Source organism: Bos mutus, chromosome 5, assembly GCF_027580195.1.
Source record: "Bos mutus isolate GX-2022 chromosome 5, NWIPB_WYAK_1.1, whole genome shotgun sequence".
Classification (NCBI taxonomy): Eukaryota; Metazoa; Chordata; class Mammalia; order Artiodactyla; family Bovidae; genus Bos; species Bos mutus.
Genome location: NC_091621.1, coordinates 48421882 through 48438955, shown reverse-complemented (window position 1 = coordinate 48438955; position 17074 = coordinate 48421882). Strand labels below are relative to the sequence as shown.

The 17074-nt window shown below is 42.9% G+C and overlaps 1 protein-coding gene across 3 annotated transcripts in view; it reads left to right on the top strand.

The window, feature by feature from the left end:
* Positions 1-17074, top strand: part of PLXNC1 (plexin C1) — a 156128-nt gene that overhangs the window by 81208 nt on the left and 57846 nt on the right. For all 3 annotated transcript variants that reach the window (XM_070370909.1, XM_070370912.1, XM_070370910.1), the window contains exons 10-14: positions 6532-6671; positions 9772-9951; positions 12356-12440; positions 15824-16027; positions 16144-16329. In XM_070370909.1, the coding sequence (XP_070227010.1) occupies positions 6532-6671; positions 9772-9951; positions 12356-12440; positions 15824-16027; positions 16144-16329 (795 nt within the window). The remainder of the gene's footprint in view (positions 1-6531; positions 6672-9771; positions 9952-12355; positions 12441-15823; positions 16028-16143; positions 16330-17074) is intronic.

Here is a 17074-nt window from a genome sequence, read left to right as displayed (position 1 = left end):
TAACCTAGGAAAGGTACCAGGAAGTACACAAACCCTGAGAGCCTCTCTGTGCCCGGGGCCTTGTCTTAGTCATTCCTGATTATTTAAGCCCAGGGCCTGGCAGTTAAAAACACTTCATCAGTGTGGTTGGTTAAGTCTTTGATTGATGGATGGATGGATTGATGCAAGATGGCATGGAGCCGATAGTTAAGGGAAGAGACACTTGGAGACGGGGTGGGTCTTCTAAGCATAGAGCACGGGCATTGCAAAAGCATAGTGCGTCACAGAAAATTCCAGTGCACCCCTTATGGGAGACCCCAAGTGATTTAGTTTGGCTGGAGCAGAAGGATGCAGGAAGTTATGGGACAGAACAAGGTTGAAGTGACCCTGGAGCCTGCATCTATAGAGCCTTACATCTTGTTTTTCAGTAGCAATAGAATGTTCTTCAAGACTTTTTAATTTTAATGCATGAATGAACTCATCTGAGAAGGAAATGGCAAACTACTCCAGTAATCTTGCCTGGAGAATCCCATGGACAGAGGAGCCTGGCAGGCCATACAGTCCATAGCGCCTCAGACAGTCGGACATGACTGAGGCGACTTGGCGTGCGTGCGAGCATGTGGAACTTACAAGAGAGGGCTCCTGGCTGACTCCTATTTGGCTTTGTTGTCCTCATACTGTTCCATGACCCTGTGAGCCATCCCTTGACCACAGCTTAAAAACATGTACTGTCATGGCAGCTCCCCCATGGGAACCAGGAATGGACTTACTGATGTCAAACCAGAAAGAACCCTAGGGGGCTTCATTAGGGGCCGCATCACCGGAATAGGGCAAATAACTTAAAAATCTGTCAATATATTTGCCCTTTGGATGGAAAGTATTTTCAACGGTCAGGGCCAGTCTCTGTCAGAAACAGTTGGCCTTGTCACCCTGCCCTAACCTCTTTTCCTTCCTTTTCTTAATAATCTTATATCTGGGGCCTCCACCTGCCAAGAGAAGAGGTGACTGCTCTGTCTTTCCTGTTCTCAAGGAAAGGTTGTGAAGGTCTGTGATATGAGGTTGTTCTAGTATTTGTTATACTTATCACTGCCGGGTAGAAACGCACGGTACAAAGCCACGTCTTCCTGCTCTCGGGAGATTCACATTCCTTCTCTCTCTTGTGAGTTTTCTTCTCTTCCTCCATCACGTATGATGTGCATTTTAATTCCTCACGGTCAACCCAAATCACCTCATTCAGGGTCCCTGCCTTAAAAAGCAAAGTCAAGTTTAACATGTGCCTTGTTGAGTAGCTTCTGTGGGCCTAGCACTGAGCTGCATGCTGTGGGGTTCACTCTTGTATTCATTCATTTGAAACGTGTTTATTGAACACCTACTGTGTGCTGGGCAGAGAGGCAAAATATGTGCCCTCGTGGAGTTTATGTTAAGAACTTATAATAGTTGGGGATGCATTGTTATGAAGCTTCTTAGTGTGTACGACAGAAAAAGCTATAAGCAGGAATGCCAGAATGTGCAAAATTGACTAGGGGTGGCCCATATTTGTGAAGCCTGGGGTTATATCCTGAGCTCAAAGTGCCTCTTTATTGGAGCTTTACGATGGGCCTGTTTTCTCCACCTGATAGACAAATGTTGGCTTGCACAGGGTCAGTGGGTGGTGAGTGATACACACGAGGTTTGAACCCAGGCAGTCTAGGCCACAGCTTTGATCACTAGTATACACTGCATGGGGCTTCCCTTGTAGCTCAGTTGGTAAAGAATCTGCCTGCAGTACAGGAGTCCACCTGCAATGCAGGAGACCCAGGTTCAATCCCTGGGTTGGGAAGATCCCCTGGAGAAGGAAATGGCAACCCACTCCAGTATTTTTGCCTAGGAATCCCATGGACAGAGGAGCCTGGCGGACTACAGTCCATGGGGTCGCAAGTGTTGCACAGGACTTAGCAACAAAACCACATATACTGCATGACCTCAATGTAGTATCAATGATAAGAGTCAGTCTGGAAGGGACTTCTCTTGGGTGGCCTGGGCAAGCTGTCAGGAGTGTGCGTTAGTGTTGAAGGCTTGGGATGGGGTGATAGGCTGGAGCATAGTCGAAGAAAAGGAGTTGGACCCAGGCAAGCCTGGCGTCTTCCCCAAGATGGGAAGAGCAGAGAAGGCTTGAGATGGGAAACCGAGGCCCTCAGGAGAGGGAAGCATCAAGCATCTCATATTGAAGTTGAAGCTCAATAGAGGGATGGGTTTTGATTGGTGGGGTTAAATCTGCAAGCAGGGGTCTCTAATGGAATGGAGGTGTTGCCCACCCTGGTCACAGAGTCCTGGGTGCCTCAGCCAGGTCTGAGGAACCACATTCAGAAGGTTCCGTGACCGAGAGTAGCTACCTGATGGACTGGCCTCGGCAGCCTCCCCTTCAAGTCCCCCTCAGGTCAGAGCAGCAAGCCTTGATCTCTCTGCACAAGGCTTTGGTCTGTCACCTGCTCGGAAGTCTCCTGCTCCATCTCAGTTGGAATTCTAACTCTTGATAATTGCTACGACCAAATGGCAGTTGCATCTCAAGCTCCCTAGGACCAGTCCCTTCATGGATGGGTGGGCCATGAAGAAGCATTCAGCTGGGGGCTGAGCATCAGATGGACACGACGTTTTTGTTCCAATTAACACTCTCATTTTTCTCTGGTGGGACTGTATTTTGGTGTTCTCCCTCTACACCTCACCTCTTTTTACACTTTACCATCTCCACTGCTGATTACCACTATTCTCAATTTATACATTTCATTAATATATTACTTCCATCCTTTTTGGTCATTAATAAAGATGTTAAATAATTCTGAACCAAATTCTCACCCCTGTAGGGCCCTATAAGGCACTTTCCTTTAATTAGTTGTGCTACCTTTCATCTCTCTAATGTCCTTTGGTTTCAGATTTCCAGCTGGTTTTTTTAATCCATGTGACTTTTTATCCAGTCTCGTCTGAACTAATTTCACGAGTGAAAATCTGAGAAACGTTTTCCTGAGTGTTGATTCAGGTCCAGGCCTACAGAGAGCTTTGCTGTATTCAGGTTTTTTTTTGGAAACAGATTAATAGAGTACAATTTGGTCTTAATAAATTGAGCCTTCCTAATGTACCTCTTTCTAATATTCTTTTCAATCATAATGGTAGTTTCTCCATTAATGTCATGGTAATTTGCATTGTGTTGATGTCAGGTTTCACAAAAGGTACTCTTCCTGTCAAGAGTAATCCTCTTAGACCTTTCCAGAGATAACTAGTTCTTAGTGGTTGTGCTATTTCCGGTGTCTTATAATGACTTTGTTTTTAAAAAAATAAAATTAAATAACTGGGTATTCTGTAATCACCTAATTAACCAGTTTCTAATGTGCTTTTTTAAAATATCAAATAGGCAGTGATTTAAAGCCAGAGTTCCAAATATTTTATTAAATAATTTAAAATTGTGCAGCCATTTAAAAATAACTCTTAAGTCTTTAAAATGTAACTGACAGGAAGTAAACTGTTCTGAGGTTAATTGTTGGGCAACCCAGGGCTCTAAGGGTTAGAGCCACTGATATTTTGATTTGATAAATGGAAATCCTTGGGCATAGGATGAGGGAGGAATCTCACTCCACAGGGCTGTAAGGAATAATCTCTTTGCATCAAGCTAGATTATGTTTTTAAATTAACCCCTTGTATGTGTCAGCTTATGGGACCTGCTACTTCATTTCAGGTTATGAATGAAGTCTTGATTCAAATACAGAAACAGATCTAGAATACTGAGTGTGTGGCGAGATCATTCTTGGCCTTTTGTATGTACTGGATTTTTAAAGACTATTTATCAGTAAAAATAGCAAGTGTTGTATTTCTAAGAATTGTAGGCATATAGTACAGCCATATAGGCACACTGTCTTTTCTTGTATATCTGTGTTGTTTATTTAATGAGGTCTGCTTGGTAGCACTTTAACTCACTTATTAAAAGAGGTTCTCCAAGCAGACAAAGGACAACTAATCTGACCCTCTTTGCAAGCAGATCTGAAGCATCTGCTTTCACAAAATAGACCAGGGCTAGATTCCATCTTAGAAACCTCTGTCAACAATAAGGTTTTAAAACAAAATCCTTTTGAAAGTAGCAGGACTGTCTCTACTCAGGGGGAAATAAAAAGTTAATCAGGTGACATGGCAGGTCCTCTGATGGTGTTTGTGGAGCTGTTTAAGGAGCAAACTATAACCCTCTTTAGAAAATCTGTTTTAGGCTAGTTAGAAGGCTCTCTTTTTAGCCTCTCCTGAAAGCAAAGAAGTAGCATTTACTTGGTGTGTTTGAAATTTCACTTGAGCAGACATCAACTGTCTAAGTAGAAGAAGTGAGAAAGGCTATCTGCAAAGAAACCCGAGAATCGGAGCCGAGTTGGATATAAATGTGAAGTCTGCATCACATTTATAGGTAGATGAAGGTTTACCTAAAGCCTCTTGCTTCCCAAAGAAGACAGTGGACCCAGTAGAGCAGGAGTCCGCCAGATTTTTTTCTTCAAAAAGTCAGACAGTAAATATTTCAGGCTTTGCAAGCCATGTGATCTCTGTTGCAAAGACTCAGCTCTGCCATTATAGTGCAAACGCAGTGACAGACAATGCATAAATGATGGTGTGGCTGTGTTCCCAAAAAACTGTATTTATGGATGCTGAAATTTGAATTTCATGTGTTTACACATGTCATGGAATATTCTTCTTCTTTTGACTTTTTTTTTTCCATAGGCTGCCCAAGAACGAGCAGTGGACTGAATTTAAACTTGCTCAGGCAAATCTAGGAATTTGCTTTTTCCTGATCTAGTGCACCCAGAGGTCCTGTGTCCCCCACAGTACCTCGTGCCATCCCAGGGATCCTGTAGGTGTTTAACAAATACCTGTTCACTTAGCTGGCATCCTGTCAGAGCAAAGAGTAAGCCTTTTGGTATACAACACACACTTGACATTTGCGAGGGATTTATTTCCACGTCTTTGCTAATCCCCCCCATTCCAAGTACCACTCTTGCAGATAATTTCCCCCATAAAATGCAGTCAACTCTAACAGAATAATTAAAGTGACCCTCTCAGGCCCTCTGTGATTCTATAAATACAGGACTGAAGTCCTTTACTAAGTGATTAAAATAAATTCTGCCACTGAAATCAATTCCCTGTCACATTACATCATTGCTGTGATGACATTAACAATGAATTTACCTCAATCTGGAAAATCAATCCACGGTGATCATGAGCGATGGTGACTGTTCCACCATATAGCACCTGTGTTTGTCAAGGAGCAGAATGATAAAATATCCTTTCAGCAGGGTGGGCAGCGCGGCAAGGCCATCCTGATGAGCATCATACATACGAAGGAGCAGTGGATACTGGGGTGCTCGAAGAAGCAGGTGGCAGGCAGGTGCTGGACATGAGCTCCCCCAGGGTCTTAAGTGGCTTCCTCCTAGACTTTATCCTCTAAGTGGATACACTCGGTATTTATGACTTAGCCAAACTCTACATGATTAAGCATCTGTGGACCTGGGGGTCATTTTCTAACACTAGGAGTGTGAGTATGAAAATTCACTCATACTAAAGATCTGCTGAGCTTTGTATGGGCTAGAATCTTAGAATCTTGCTCTGTTTGGTCCATATTATAGAAAAACATAGACTTACTGGAAATAGTCTACAAAACAACTACTCAATAAGCAAAAAGATAGACAATGGCATCTGTAGAGAAAAATGAAAGAGATCAAGATTGGTTTGTCTTTGAAAGGGAAAATGATTCTTGCTGTCAAATAAAGGGCTTTTTTTTTTTTTTAAGGGGAATTTGATTAGATGTTGCAAATAGAGAAGTAAGGTGCATAAATCTACATGATATGGGGCCCCAGTTATTGGGTTATTCCAAGGGAAACTTTCTTGATAGAAAAAAACCTGATAAAGCTTGTAGTGGGTTCCAAGGAGGAGATGGTATCTACAAACGTGGAATAACAATGGGTGGCTCCAGGAGTTTAGGCATCCAACTACTTGATATTAGGTGACTCAACTGGTTGGTTTCTTGAGGTTTTTTTTTTTTCCCTGCAGTATACTCCTTGAGTCAAATAGCCTACTGAAACTAACAAACAAAAAATAGGAACTGCTTTCTTGGGAATTTAAGTTATCCTGGATGACATTTATTCCAACTTGATGATGCATCTGTTGTTGACTTACAGTCAGTGGACGCCTCATCTTTTACTTCATTTTGTTACGTTGTGAGCCTCCAGAGGCTGTGAGGCAGTAAGCATGTTTGAGAACTCTAGTGATATCTCACTCTTCAGACAGAATATCAGACCCTTCAACTGTATTTTCAACTGTCTTGTGAGACAAAGACTAATTGCTTTGACCTCATGCTGTTGCATGTTGAGAGACGTGAATCTGCAGCAGTCCTCTTTGAATACATTGATTTCATTAAACACTGTCGGCTTGTGTTTGCAAAATGTTGTAATTTCCCAGTGATTTCTTCGAACGGCAGTGCATAAACAGATTTTTTGGAACAATGCCATTTCTTAGCTTTGATCTTGTGTTTTAATCTTTTCTTTCCAATAGGTCTTCTCTGTTACGTCCATTGAGCCACAGAAAATATCGACCTTAGGGAAAAGTAATGTGACCGTCACGGGAGCAAACTTTACCGAGGCATCGAACATCACAATGATCCTGAAAGGAACCAGTACTTGTGATAAGGATGTGTGAGTTGAAATATTAGTGATTTATTCTTGGTAACATACTGAAAAGCTAAAGCTTATACCAAAGGAATAGCATTGAGATTATAATCTTTTTATGATTAATTTCTTTCCATGTGCCAATGTGAGCCACTTACTCTGTATATTTGATATAACATGATTTCAAGAAGTAAAATCATTTAAGCACCACATTGAAGTTAATTGTGAGAGAATCTGTGCTATGTAACCCCCAACACCTCAAAACACAATAATTCCAGGACGTTGGGTATTGGGATCTTGATTTGTTTTCATGAACAAAATCAAGTAAGTTGAGGAACAGACATCATTTTGAAGATGATCACTTAGAAAAATAGTTGAGTACCTTAGAATTTGATGGGAAAATAGGGCCACTCTTCCAATGTATTACTGAAAGTTGAGAGGACAAATTTTCTGATCCATTTTATTCTTTTGTTGCATTCTCTGTATTGCAGCTTAGCATGCATGCATGCATTGGAGAAGGGAATGGCAACCCGCTCCAGTGTTCTTGCCTGGAGAATCCCACAGAGGAGCCTGGTGGGCTGCCATCTATGGGGTCGCACAGAGTCGGACACAACTGCAGCGACTTAGCAGCAGCAGCAGCTGTATTGGAATGGTTTCAGGCTCAAATAATAACTAAATGAAACATCTATTAGTGTTAAAAAGAAGAAAACACCCCAACACAGATGACTTCTTTTCCCTAACACATTCTTTCAATGAAACTTTGAGAGAAGAAAATCTCGGTATTTTACTAACACTCTTGTGTAAATGTTACTCTCCAAAATGAGATAAAGTAACAATAACATAATAAATCATTTGAGTTTTCTGCTTGTTACTGTTTAGAGGTGTTGGCCAATTTAAAGTAGAAAGATGTTGCCATCTACATGATGTAGAGTAGTGAGTTTGTTCTCACCATGGAAATGTGTCAAAGACAATCCACTGAAGCATGGTGTTTTGGTTCTTAACTACTAAAACAGATTTGTACAGCATTTTAATTTGCCACATTTATATACTGAATTCTTTGTTTTAATTCATTTGCTGCATCTAACCGTCATCCCCTTCCCCTCCTAGCAGTAAATTTGGGATGTCTGTCATTTTGATGGAGAAAGCTACTCCTTGGATGCTCTTCTCTGTTCTGCTATTTACCAGAATTATCCAGCACTCATTAGTGGCTGTATCTATGCGACATAGGTATTTTTGTATCGTTTATCCTGGCTAAATACCTCGCTGCAAAAATCTTTCATTTTGTGTAGTGAAGTTAGACACCTGTGTGTTCACTGAAAGGCAGTCAGCTTCACTGGAAAATAAGGCGTTTTTTAGAGCATTACCCTGTTTCTGACTCTTTATGCTCTCATTTCAATTCCGAGTGTGTCTTGAGATACTGCAGTTATTAAATTAAATGACTAAGAGAGACCTTTCTGCATGTAGCATTTCAGTAACCACATCTGTGTAGTGAACCCAAGTTCACGAGCAGTAAACATAATACCCAGTTAATTCTGTATCAGAGTTCATGCCATAATCCTAACCTCTCTTAATACTGCATTTTTAAAATACCTAATTATTCCAAGGAGAAAAATATAAGAATAGTAATGGAATGATCCATATTTCTGCCTCTCTCATTCCAAAATTGATAAACAAGTTTGAATTTTAATGATCAGCCAGTTTACAATGAGTTTCCTAGAGCTTTGCTCTGAATATAAAATCTTAGAATGTAAATTTGAGGAAGTGTCAGTACAGACTGGCTCAAATGTTTCTGAATTTGCCTTGTTGTTAGAATGAATCTGTTATTACTGCTTAAAGGCTGTGGGCATTACCATCGATAATCATGTACAAAGCCTTTAAGTAATAATAGTAGATTCTCATGTGGTATAATTATACTGAGCGTTATTCAGACACAACTCCGTCTTCATGACTTGTGCTTTAGAGGCTCATTGTAGATGTGATATACAGAGGAAGCTGCAGAGGGAATGCTGTAGAAGGCTTTGCTTTGACTTCCAAAGGGTGTTAAGGGCATGCCCTGCAGATTTCAAGAGCACCCAGGACAGTCCCAGCTAAATTCCTGTCTGGAGATCGTCAGGAGCTCTGATGCTGGTTTATTCCAAGGCCCCTGGGCTCCTGGCATGGACTTTAGTGTTGAACTCTTTGTTCTTTGAATGGCAGAATCCATCTCTGCCCAGGGTTGGGTTCTACCACACCTTCCCTGCAAGCGCTTGATTGATTTTCAAGTCTTTCACTGTGGAAATTTCCAATCGTACACAACAGAGAACCTCTTCATATCCTCCAACTTCCAAAGTCAACGTTTTACCAATCTTATTTCATTTATCTCCTCCACATTTTTGAGAGTGATGGGAAGATGGAGGCTAGAGTTTTTAAGAGTATATCCCAGGATATCGCACCATATCCTTTGACTCATGACTACTTCAGTATGTATGTGTAACAGATAAGGATGGTGCCATTAGCACACTCAAAACGAATAGCAATTCCTTGATAAACTTTGATACCCAGTCCACTTTGAACTTCCTATTATATTAGGGCTTTTCAAAGGCTGCTGCTGCTGCTGCTAAGTTGCTTGTCGTGTCCGACTCTGTGCGACCCCCTAGACAGCAGCCCACCAGGCTCCCCCATCCCTGGGATTCTCCAGGCAAGAACACTGGAGTGGGTTGCCATTTCCTTCTCCAATGCACGAAAGTGAAAAGTGAAAGTGAAGTCGCTCAGTCGTGTCCGACTCTTAGCGACCCCATGGACTATAGCCCCCCAGGCTCCTCTGCCCATGGGATTTTCCAGGCAAGAGTACTGGAGTGGGGTGCCATTGCCATCTCCATTTTTAAAGGCAGTGGTTGCATTTCCTTCTCTCCCCACTTCTAAGGGAAATGTAAATAAAAACATAAAAATGCACAAAAGAGAAAGGAATGCAGCCCCAGATAATGCCCATGCTGGGTAAGTGGGCCCTGATTAATCAGTAGCTGCCCGCGGCTGTTCTGATGGTTTGGGGGCTGTTGTAGTTCAAATGAAGTTCATATCCTGTCTCCTTAGGTAATCACGTCTGCTAGCTATCTGAGTCACCAAAGAGCTCTCTTCTACCCCTTTATAGGATACAGGTTAGCCACGTGGTAAATGCCACCCATATGCAATTCTCTCTTCCGTCGAGCCGAAAAGAAATGAAGGATGTGTGTATCCAGTTCGATGGTGGGAACTGTGCTTCGGTGGGACCCTTGTCTTACGTTGCTCTGCCCCACTGCTCCCTCATATATCCTGCTACCACCTGGATCAGGTACTTTCTAGAGTGTATTTTTCTCTTGTTGTGGTTAACAAGGCCATATGTATAAAGATCATGGGTTTCACTCAAATAAATATAGAAATAATTGTCATAATTTTCACAAACTTCCTCTTTAGGATTTATTCTTAGAAAATAAAGCCATACCTGAGAGGTAGGTAGTCTCCCATCATCACAGTAAATGCTGTGAGTACATCTTGTTTTATTCTTAGCTGTGGCTGCCAGGAAACTCACACCTGAAATGTTTGTTGAAATTCTGGTTTCTCTTCAGATTATGTTTGTGTTTCTCAATGTCTATTCAACTGTAACTAAGCCTGGGTTTCTGATACAAATACTTAATCCTCTTCACTACATTTCACTCCTGCATATGCCCCAAAGCTTCTTCCTTCTTATAGCCTTCATTTTATAACCTTTAGAGTAAGCTCTTTTGAACAATTTCAAGAAATATTGGGAACTATCTAAATGAGAAGCAGTGTCTACATTTCAAAGATACTCTCTATGTGAGAAATGGAAATTCCAAAGAAACTCTTGCAGATGACTCTGTTACATTAAGAAAAAAAAATTCTCCCCCTAGTTGAATTTAAATTCACATTAAGATTTTGGAATATAAACCTAAAGATAGTTTCTCCATCTAACACAGCATGAAACTAACTTTCAAAGTACTGTCTAGGTAAAACTACAGATGAAGCTTTGTTTAAAAAAAAAAAAAAAAAGGAAAATGAAAAAAAATCACTTCTAATATTCTCATTTAAGATGAAGTGAGAGGTGGATGTATTAGGCTGCTAGGGCCGCCATAACAAAGTACCACAGACTGGACTGCTTAAATGACAGAAATGTATTTAATCAAAGTTCTGGAAGCTATGAGTCCAAGATCAAGGTGCTGTCAGGGTTGATTTATCCTGCAGCCTGTCTCCTGGGCTTGCGGAGGGCCATCCTCTCCCTGTGTCTTCACAGTGGTCTTCCCTCTGTGCCTGTCTGTGTTATAATCTCCTTTCTTTCTTTTTTTTAATAAGGACACCTGTCATATTGGATTGGGACCCACTCTAATGACCTCAGTTAACCTTAATTCCCTCTTTCAGGGTCCTATCTCCAGAGACATTCATGTGCTGAGGTCCTGGAAGTTGGGACTCCAGTTCCACTCCTAACAGCAGCATGAGGAAAGCTGACATTTCCAAACCAAGGCTCTAGCATGGTTCTCCCAGCCGTGGGTCTCAGTCCTTCCTATAAATAGGAGCAAACGGTGATGCAACACTCCCCATATGCCAGGGTGTCAGGTCTTTTGACTCAGGAAATCCTCACAAGACCACGGGGTCCCCTATGCATAACTCTTTCTGCCAATGAGGAAACTGGGGTGTGGAGCGTTCAGACAGCTTGCCCAGGCTCCCGGGCAGCCTGGCCCAGGCTTGCTGTGCTCGGTGCTTTGTTGTAAGATAGGAGGTTTCCTAATGTCTCATCACCCGTGACAGTCTGAGCCACTGTCTCTCAGTTACTCCTGGGCAAGAACACGGCTCTGCAGTCTGGCCATTGGCAGACCACACTTGGCCTGGTTTTCTAGTAACGGTGACAGGCTGGCGTGAGGCCAGCTTGGCCTTCCCCCTGGTGGCTGGAAGGTTCAGGCCTTAACACCTTCCCTCTGCCCTACACAAATCGGCCTTCTCATGTCCATTTCCTGGTCTTGTCATCATGGGCTCAGCTGGCCGACGGAGCTGACCTGTTCAGGCTCCTGTCCCTTGGAATGAGTGTCTAGTGACCTAAGTGAACAGGGGTGTGAGGGCCGCCAGAGCTATGGACAGCTGTTTATTTCACATCTAATGGCCATTTTGCTGAAATGCAATTATGTGCTAAGAATATGTGAAATCATTTGGCTTAGTTTTGGAGAGCTAGGACATAGTTGTTATTTATATGATTTACCAAATAGGAATTTAGATTTGTAATGTCATTTATAATTTTACCTTGTCCAAAGTACTCCCTGTCTCCCTACATAAAATGTAATTGGTAGGTTGGGAGTTTGATTTTGAAAATTGTTAGACTGAAGAGTCTTTCTATAGATTAAACAGCAATCAAACAAAATTCTGTTTAGTGAAACCTTTTCAAGGTGCAGCTGATGATCTAATTATATGGGGTAACATGATACAATAAAATTCAGAATTCTAGAAAAGAATCTGGGCATTTTCCTAGAATTAAAACAGGATCCAACCTGAATTTTTACATTTATGTTTCTTAAAAAACTATGATCTGTGGCGGTATCATGAAAAGACATAAAAATGTCATGCATTGGGAATTAAAATTTATTAATTTGCTCTCAAACGTAACTGAGTAAATTATGAATAAATGATGGTTTTATTCACAAATGCAAAATGCCTGTGTATGTATCTATGAAACTCCTATTTTTTTCTTGCAGTGGTGGTCAAAATATAACCATCATGGGCCGAAATTTTGATGTAATTGACAACTTAATCTTTTCTCAGGAGGTAAAAGAAAAAAATGTAAGTCTTCAGCTGCTTTGTAATAATAGTTACAATATTTGTAATAATAGTTATAGTGAATAATCTTCAAGGATGATTTTTGTTTTCATCACACTAAAATATTTGTTCTTGTTCAGTCACTCAGTCATATTTGACTCTCTGTGACCCCATGGACTGCAGCATTCCGGGCTTCCCTGTCCTTCGCTATCTCCTGGAGTTTGCTCCAACTCATGTCCGTTGAGTCAATGACACGTTGAGGATACTTTTGGTTTCTGTGCTTTTGTCCTGTTATAAGGTTTTACGTGTTGCATGATATTACCATCTGTGCTATAATGGAAATAATGAGACCTCAGACTTGGCGTCGCGAGTTGTGGCGCAGAGGGGAGAGGAGTGAGCTTGGCGTGGCAAGAGCTGCTGCCTTCTCCCTGTGTGATTGCGGCGAGTCCTGTTAATGAGGCTGCGCTTATGAACACGTGTGAACATGCCTTCTGAGTGGCTGAGGTGTGAGGTACAGATGAGTGTTTCTGGGACGAGTAGGTGGCGGTGGTTCCACTGCACTTAGCGTGCTGTTTTTCAGAGATGCAGTGACCTGCTAAGCTCCCAGAAAGCCTGTCACGCGCCTCTCCTCTCGCCCGGTCTCTTTGAATTGATTTGCGACCTTCCTTCTGACCTCACCACCTCTTGCCCTTCATCTCCCCACCCAGGGGTCTGGCCCCATCCCCTCTCAGTTCTTGCCCCATCACAAGTCACACACGGGCCTTGTCATGGGAATTGATGGATTTCAGAAGCAGGCTGGGGCCGCTGAGTGTACATATCAGCTCTTCTCGAATGCTCTCCTCATTCTCTGTTCCTCTTTCTGTTCTTCCTTCATGAGAGATGTGATAACAGCCTCTCGGAGGCCCAGTCAGACCACTTCCTGGCAAAACTGACAGGCATGCGAGTGGCCGCAAACCTGGCCTCTGCCTGGGGCCAGTGTGGCTTCTGGCCTAGATCCAGGAGGCCTTCCTAAGCCCTCCCAGAGCCTTGTCAGGATGCACATCCACGTCCTGATACCCTTCAGAGTCAGCTCCAAGCCTCACGTTGTATCTGACTCTAGGTCACATCTCCGTGACGTCAACACCTCCTGTTGAGTGGTTCGTATAGGTTGACCTCTGACCAGAGGCCTTGCTTGCGTTTGTAAGTGAACTTGCTCTCCCACCCACTGCTGTCCCTGAATCAAGTAGAATTCATTGAGTACCTGCTGTGGGCAAAACATTTTCCCAGGCCCAGGGGACAAAAGAAATAAGAGAGTCATTGCCGTCATGGCAGGAGATGGCTAATTGACTGGGATGGGAAGCTGAGAGCGCAGGGTATCGTTAAGTTCTAGGTCTGCTGACTCTCTTCTGGCTCAGACACCCAACTGTGTGTTGCTAAAGGAAAGGGTAATTAAAACTGGGCAGATTTCAGTAGGTCTGTGGTGTGGAGCAGGATGGTAGGACTTGGGCAGGTGGAAGCAGGAAGGGAATTTCAGGTACGGAGGAGACAAAGCTACTCAGAGGCCCCTGGTGGGAATATCAGTGATATTCCAGCTCTGCTGGAGCCAAGAGGATGGGCTGGGAATGAACCAGAGGGATGGCTGGAACACCACATTGGGCCATAAGAAAGGATCAGACTCAAAATGTTGCCCTTCATTCTGTAGGCGATGGGGAGGGATTGAAGATCTTTGAGCAGGGAGTGGCGTGAGGTAAGTACCCTTTATGAGGATGAGTTTGGCAATGTTGCATAGGATCATATGTGGAGGAGTAACTGAAAAAGAGCCTGGGAGGTCCCTGAGGATGCTCGTGCAAGTATCCAGGGATGCTCAGGAGATGGTGGAGCTAGAGATGACTAGTCATTTCTCTGGCGTTGTCCTTGGAGGGAGTATGTGAATGACGTCCTCGGAGTGAGGGCAGAGGGAAGGAAGAAAAGAGGGCCTAAGATGGAATCTTACAGAACAGCTTCATTTGAAGGGATGAAAGAAAATAAGGTGGCCAAGAAGTTTCTTCAGAACTGCAGAAAAAGAGTATTTCAGATGACGGGAGCTGGTCACAGGTGTGGAAATCTGGAGAGTTGAGAATAATGAGGTTAGGATGACCCTATCCCCAGTCATCTTCCTGGAAGGTATCTTCAGCAAAAAGCCAGCCGGCTGGGGTTACGGCTGTTGAGAAGGGAGAGGCTGTGGGTTTTGTGGTTTTCTTCATGCTGCCAGAGATGTGAAGGAGAGATTCAGGGCAGTCGTTTGGAAAGGGGCTTAAAGGGGAAGGGAGGTTTTGCTTGTCCATGTCTCAGCGCTTTGCATCTGATTTTCTCACCTGTTGCTTCTTCCTACCCTCTTTTCAAAACTCCAATATTAGACAGCAAATAATAAAGAGGAAAACTCCCCACCTAGCAAATTTCATTTTGTGAGGTTTAGTTGCTCTCCTTTAGAATATTTGTCAACCTCCCCTCTCCCAGCAGCTTTCTCTGCCCATCTCTTTGTACTCCTGAAAATGACAGTATTTATGTTTACTATTTGTTTTAAAGAAGCTGGTAAAGCTGCTGTTGTTTAGTCACTAAGTTGTGTCTGACTCTTTATGACCCCATGGACTGTGGCCTGCTAGGCCCCTCTGTCCATGGATTTCTCCAGGCAAGAATACTGGAGTGGATTGCCATTTCCTCCTCCAGGGGATCTTCCCCACCCAGGCCCCTCGTCTCCTGCACTGCAGGTGGGTTCTTTACCAATGAGCCACCAGGGAACTCCAAGTTTGTAAAGCAGGCCATCCTTTCTGCCTTGTTTTCCATCTTCGTGCTCTTTCTTTCATGGGGGCTGCTTTGTCCCTTTTACTTTTGTTTCCCTCTATTTTTTGTCAGGCCTGCAAAGCATTTTCCTCATGGTTAGTGATTTCTGCTAAAGCACAGACATTACCCAACACAGGGAAGCCAGGAGCATGCAGGCCAGCTGCTGCCCTTGCTGAGGGACCGGCTCCTCCCTTCCTGCAGTTTCCCAGGACTCAGCCTTGATGCCCTGAAGGACACACAGGCTCGCTGGGGCAGAGCTTTCCCGTTTCTCTCACTGACTTCTTTCCAAGTACCCTTTTCCCCACATTGTATCATCTTCTGCTTTCATTATTACTGATAGTGTTAATAATCTTCTGAGCATTTGTTGAGGGCTTTTTTTGCATGAATGTGTAAGCATCTTCACATGGAGAGTCTCATTTAATTTAGTGAGCCCTCCTCTCGTTTAGAGTTAATTCAACCCCATGAGGTAGGTAGTACTGTTATCCCCATTTTACAGAGAAGAAAACAGAGGCACAAAGGGGTTCAGTTGCCCAGGTCACTTAGCTCTTCAATCCCAGAGCTGAGATTCATTAATGAAGCTGTCAAAATGCTTTTTTCTTCTCCCTCAGGTCTCTGAATATTGTATGGCAAATTACTGCAGATTTTTAGCCCCCAGTTTAAAGAGTTCGAAAGGGCCTATAAATGTCACTGTGAAGCTCAGAGTCCAGGAGACCGCCTTGGATTGTGGAAGCTTGCAGTACCTCGATGACCCCAGATTCACAGGGTATCGAGCTGAATCTGAGGTGGACACAGAATTGGAAGTAAAAATTCAAGTATGTCTCTCTCATTCAAGGTGTGGCGGGGGGAATGTGCACCCCTCAACCGAAAAGGTGTGTTATGTTTGTGAGTTTCCACATGTGCCCAGATTTCTTCATCTTTTTCTTCACAGAAAGAAAATGATAACTTCAACATTTCCAAGGAAGACATTGAAATCACTCTCTTCTATGGAAAAAATAAGTCATTAAATTGCAGCTTTGAAAATATTACTAGAAATCAAGATCTTACCACCATCTTTTGCAAAATTAAACACATCACTGCTGCAAACAGCATCGCCACGTCTTCCAAGAAAGTTGACGTAAGTCACCTGACAGACTTACCTGTGGTTTCACCGTATTTGGAGAAATTCTGATAGCTTATGGCAAAGAATGCTGGGTTCCTGATCTCCAAAGAGGAGGAGTTAGCTTCAGGACCAGGGACTCCGCTTCAGACACTCAGAACTTCGTGTGGCAGAAATTTTGTTACAATGAAAAAGGGCAAGAGAAGGCTTCTGACACAGTCATCAGAAGGCGGTGGAGAGTTCCCCACTTGCTAGTCTTTTCAAGGTCTTATGAACTTTTTCAATTAGTTACTAACAATAGAAAGGTCTTACCAGACCCACTCCCACAACATACATCTTAACATAGCAGAATTAGTCAGAAGGTTCCTGTTAAGGAGAAACATGTCCCCCAGCAAGATACATTGTTGTTATATAATCATTAGTACAGAACTTAAGGGAAAACATACACTTGAGTAAGATAAGTTGCTTTGTTGTATAATCATTAGCTCTGGGCTTAAAAAAAGACTAACTTTCTTTAAGAAATAGATTGTTGCCATAACAACTCAGAGCTTAAGGGGGAAAAAAAAGTCTTATGTGACTAAGATGAAGGAATGTAGGAAAAAAAAGTTTCTCCTTTTCTCCTCCTTAAGGGTCCTAGACCTCCCTTCTCCTTGGGGGCCCTAGACTCCTTATCAGCCTATCTAAGAATTAACTCTCTCAATTCCTTGGCTAAACCAGAAGCCAAGATAGAATCTTTTATGGATCTTTGGGTCTTCACTTCAAG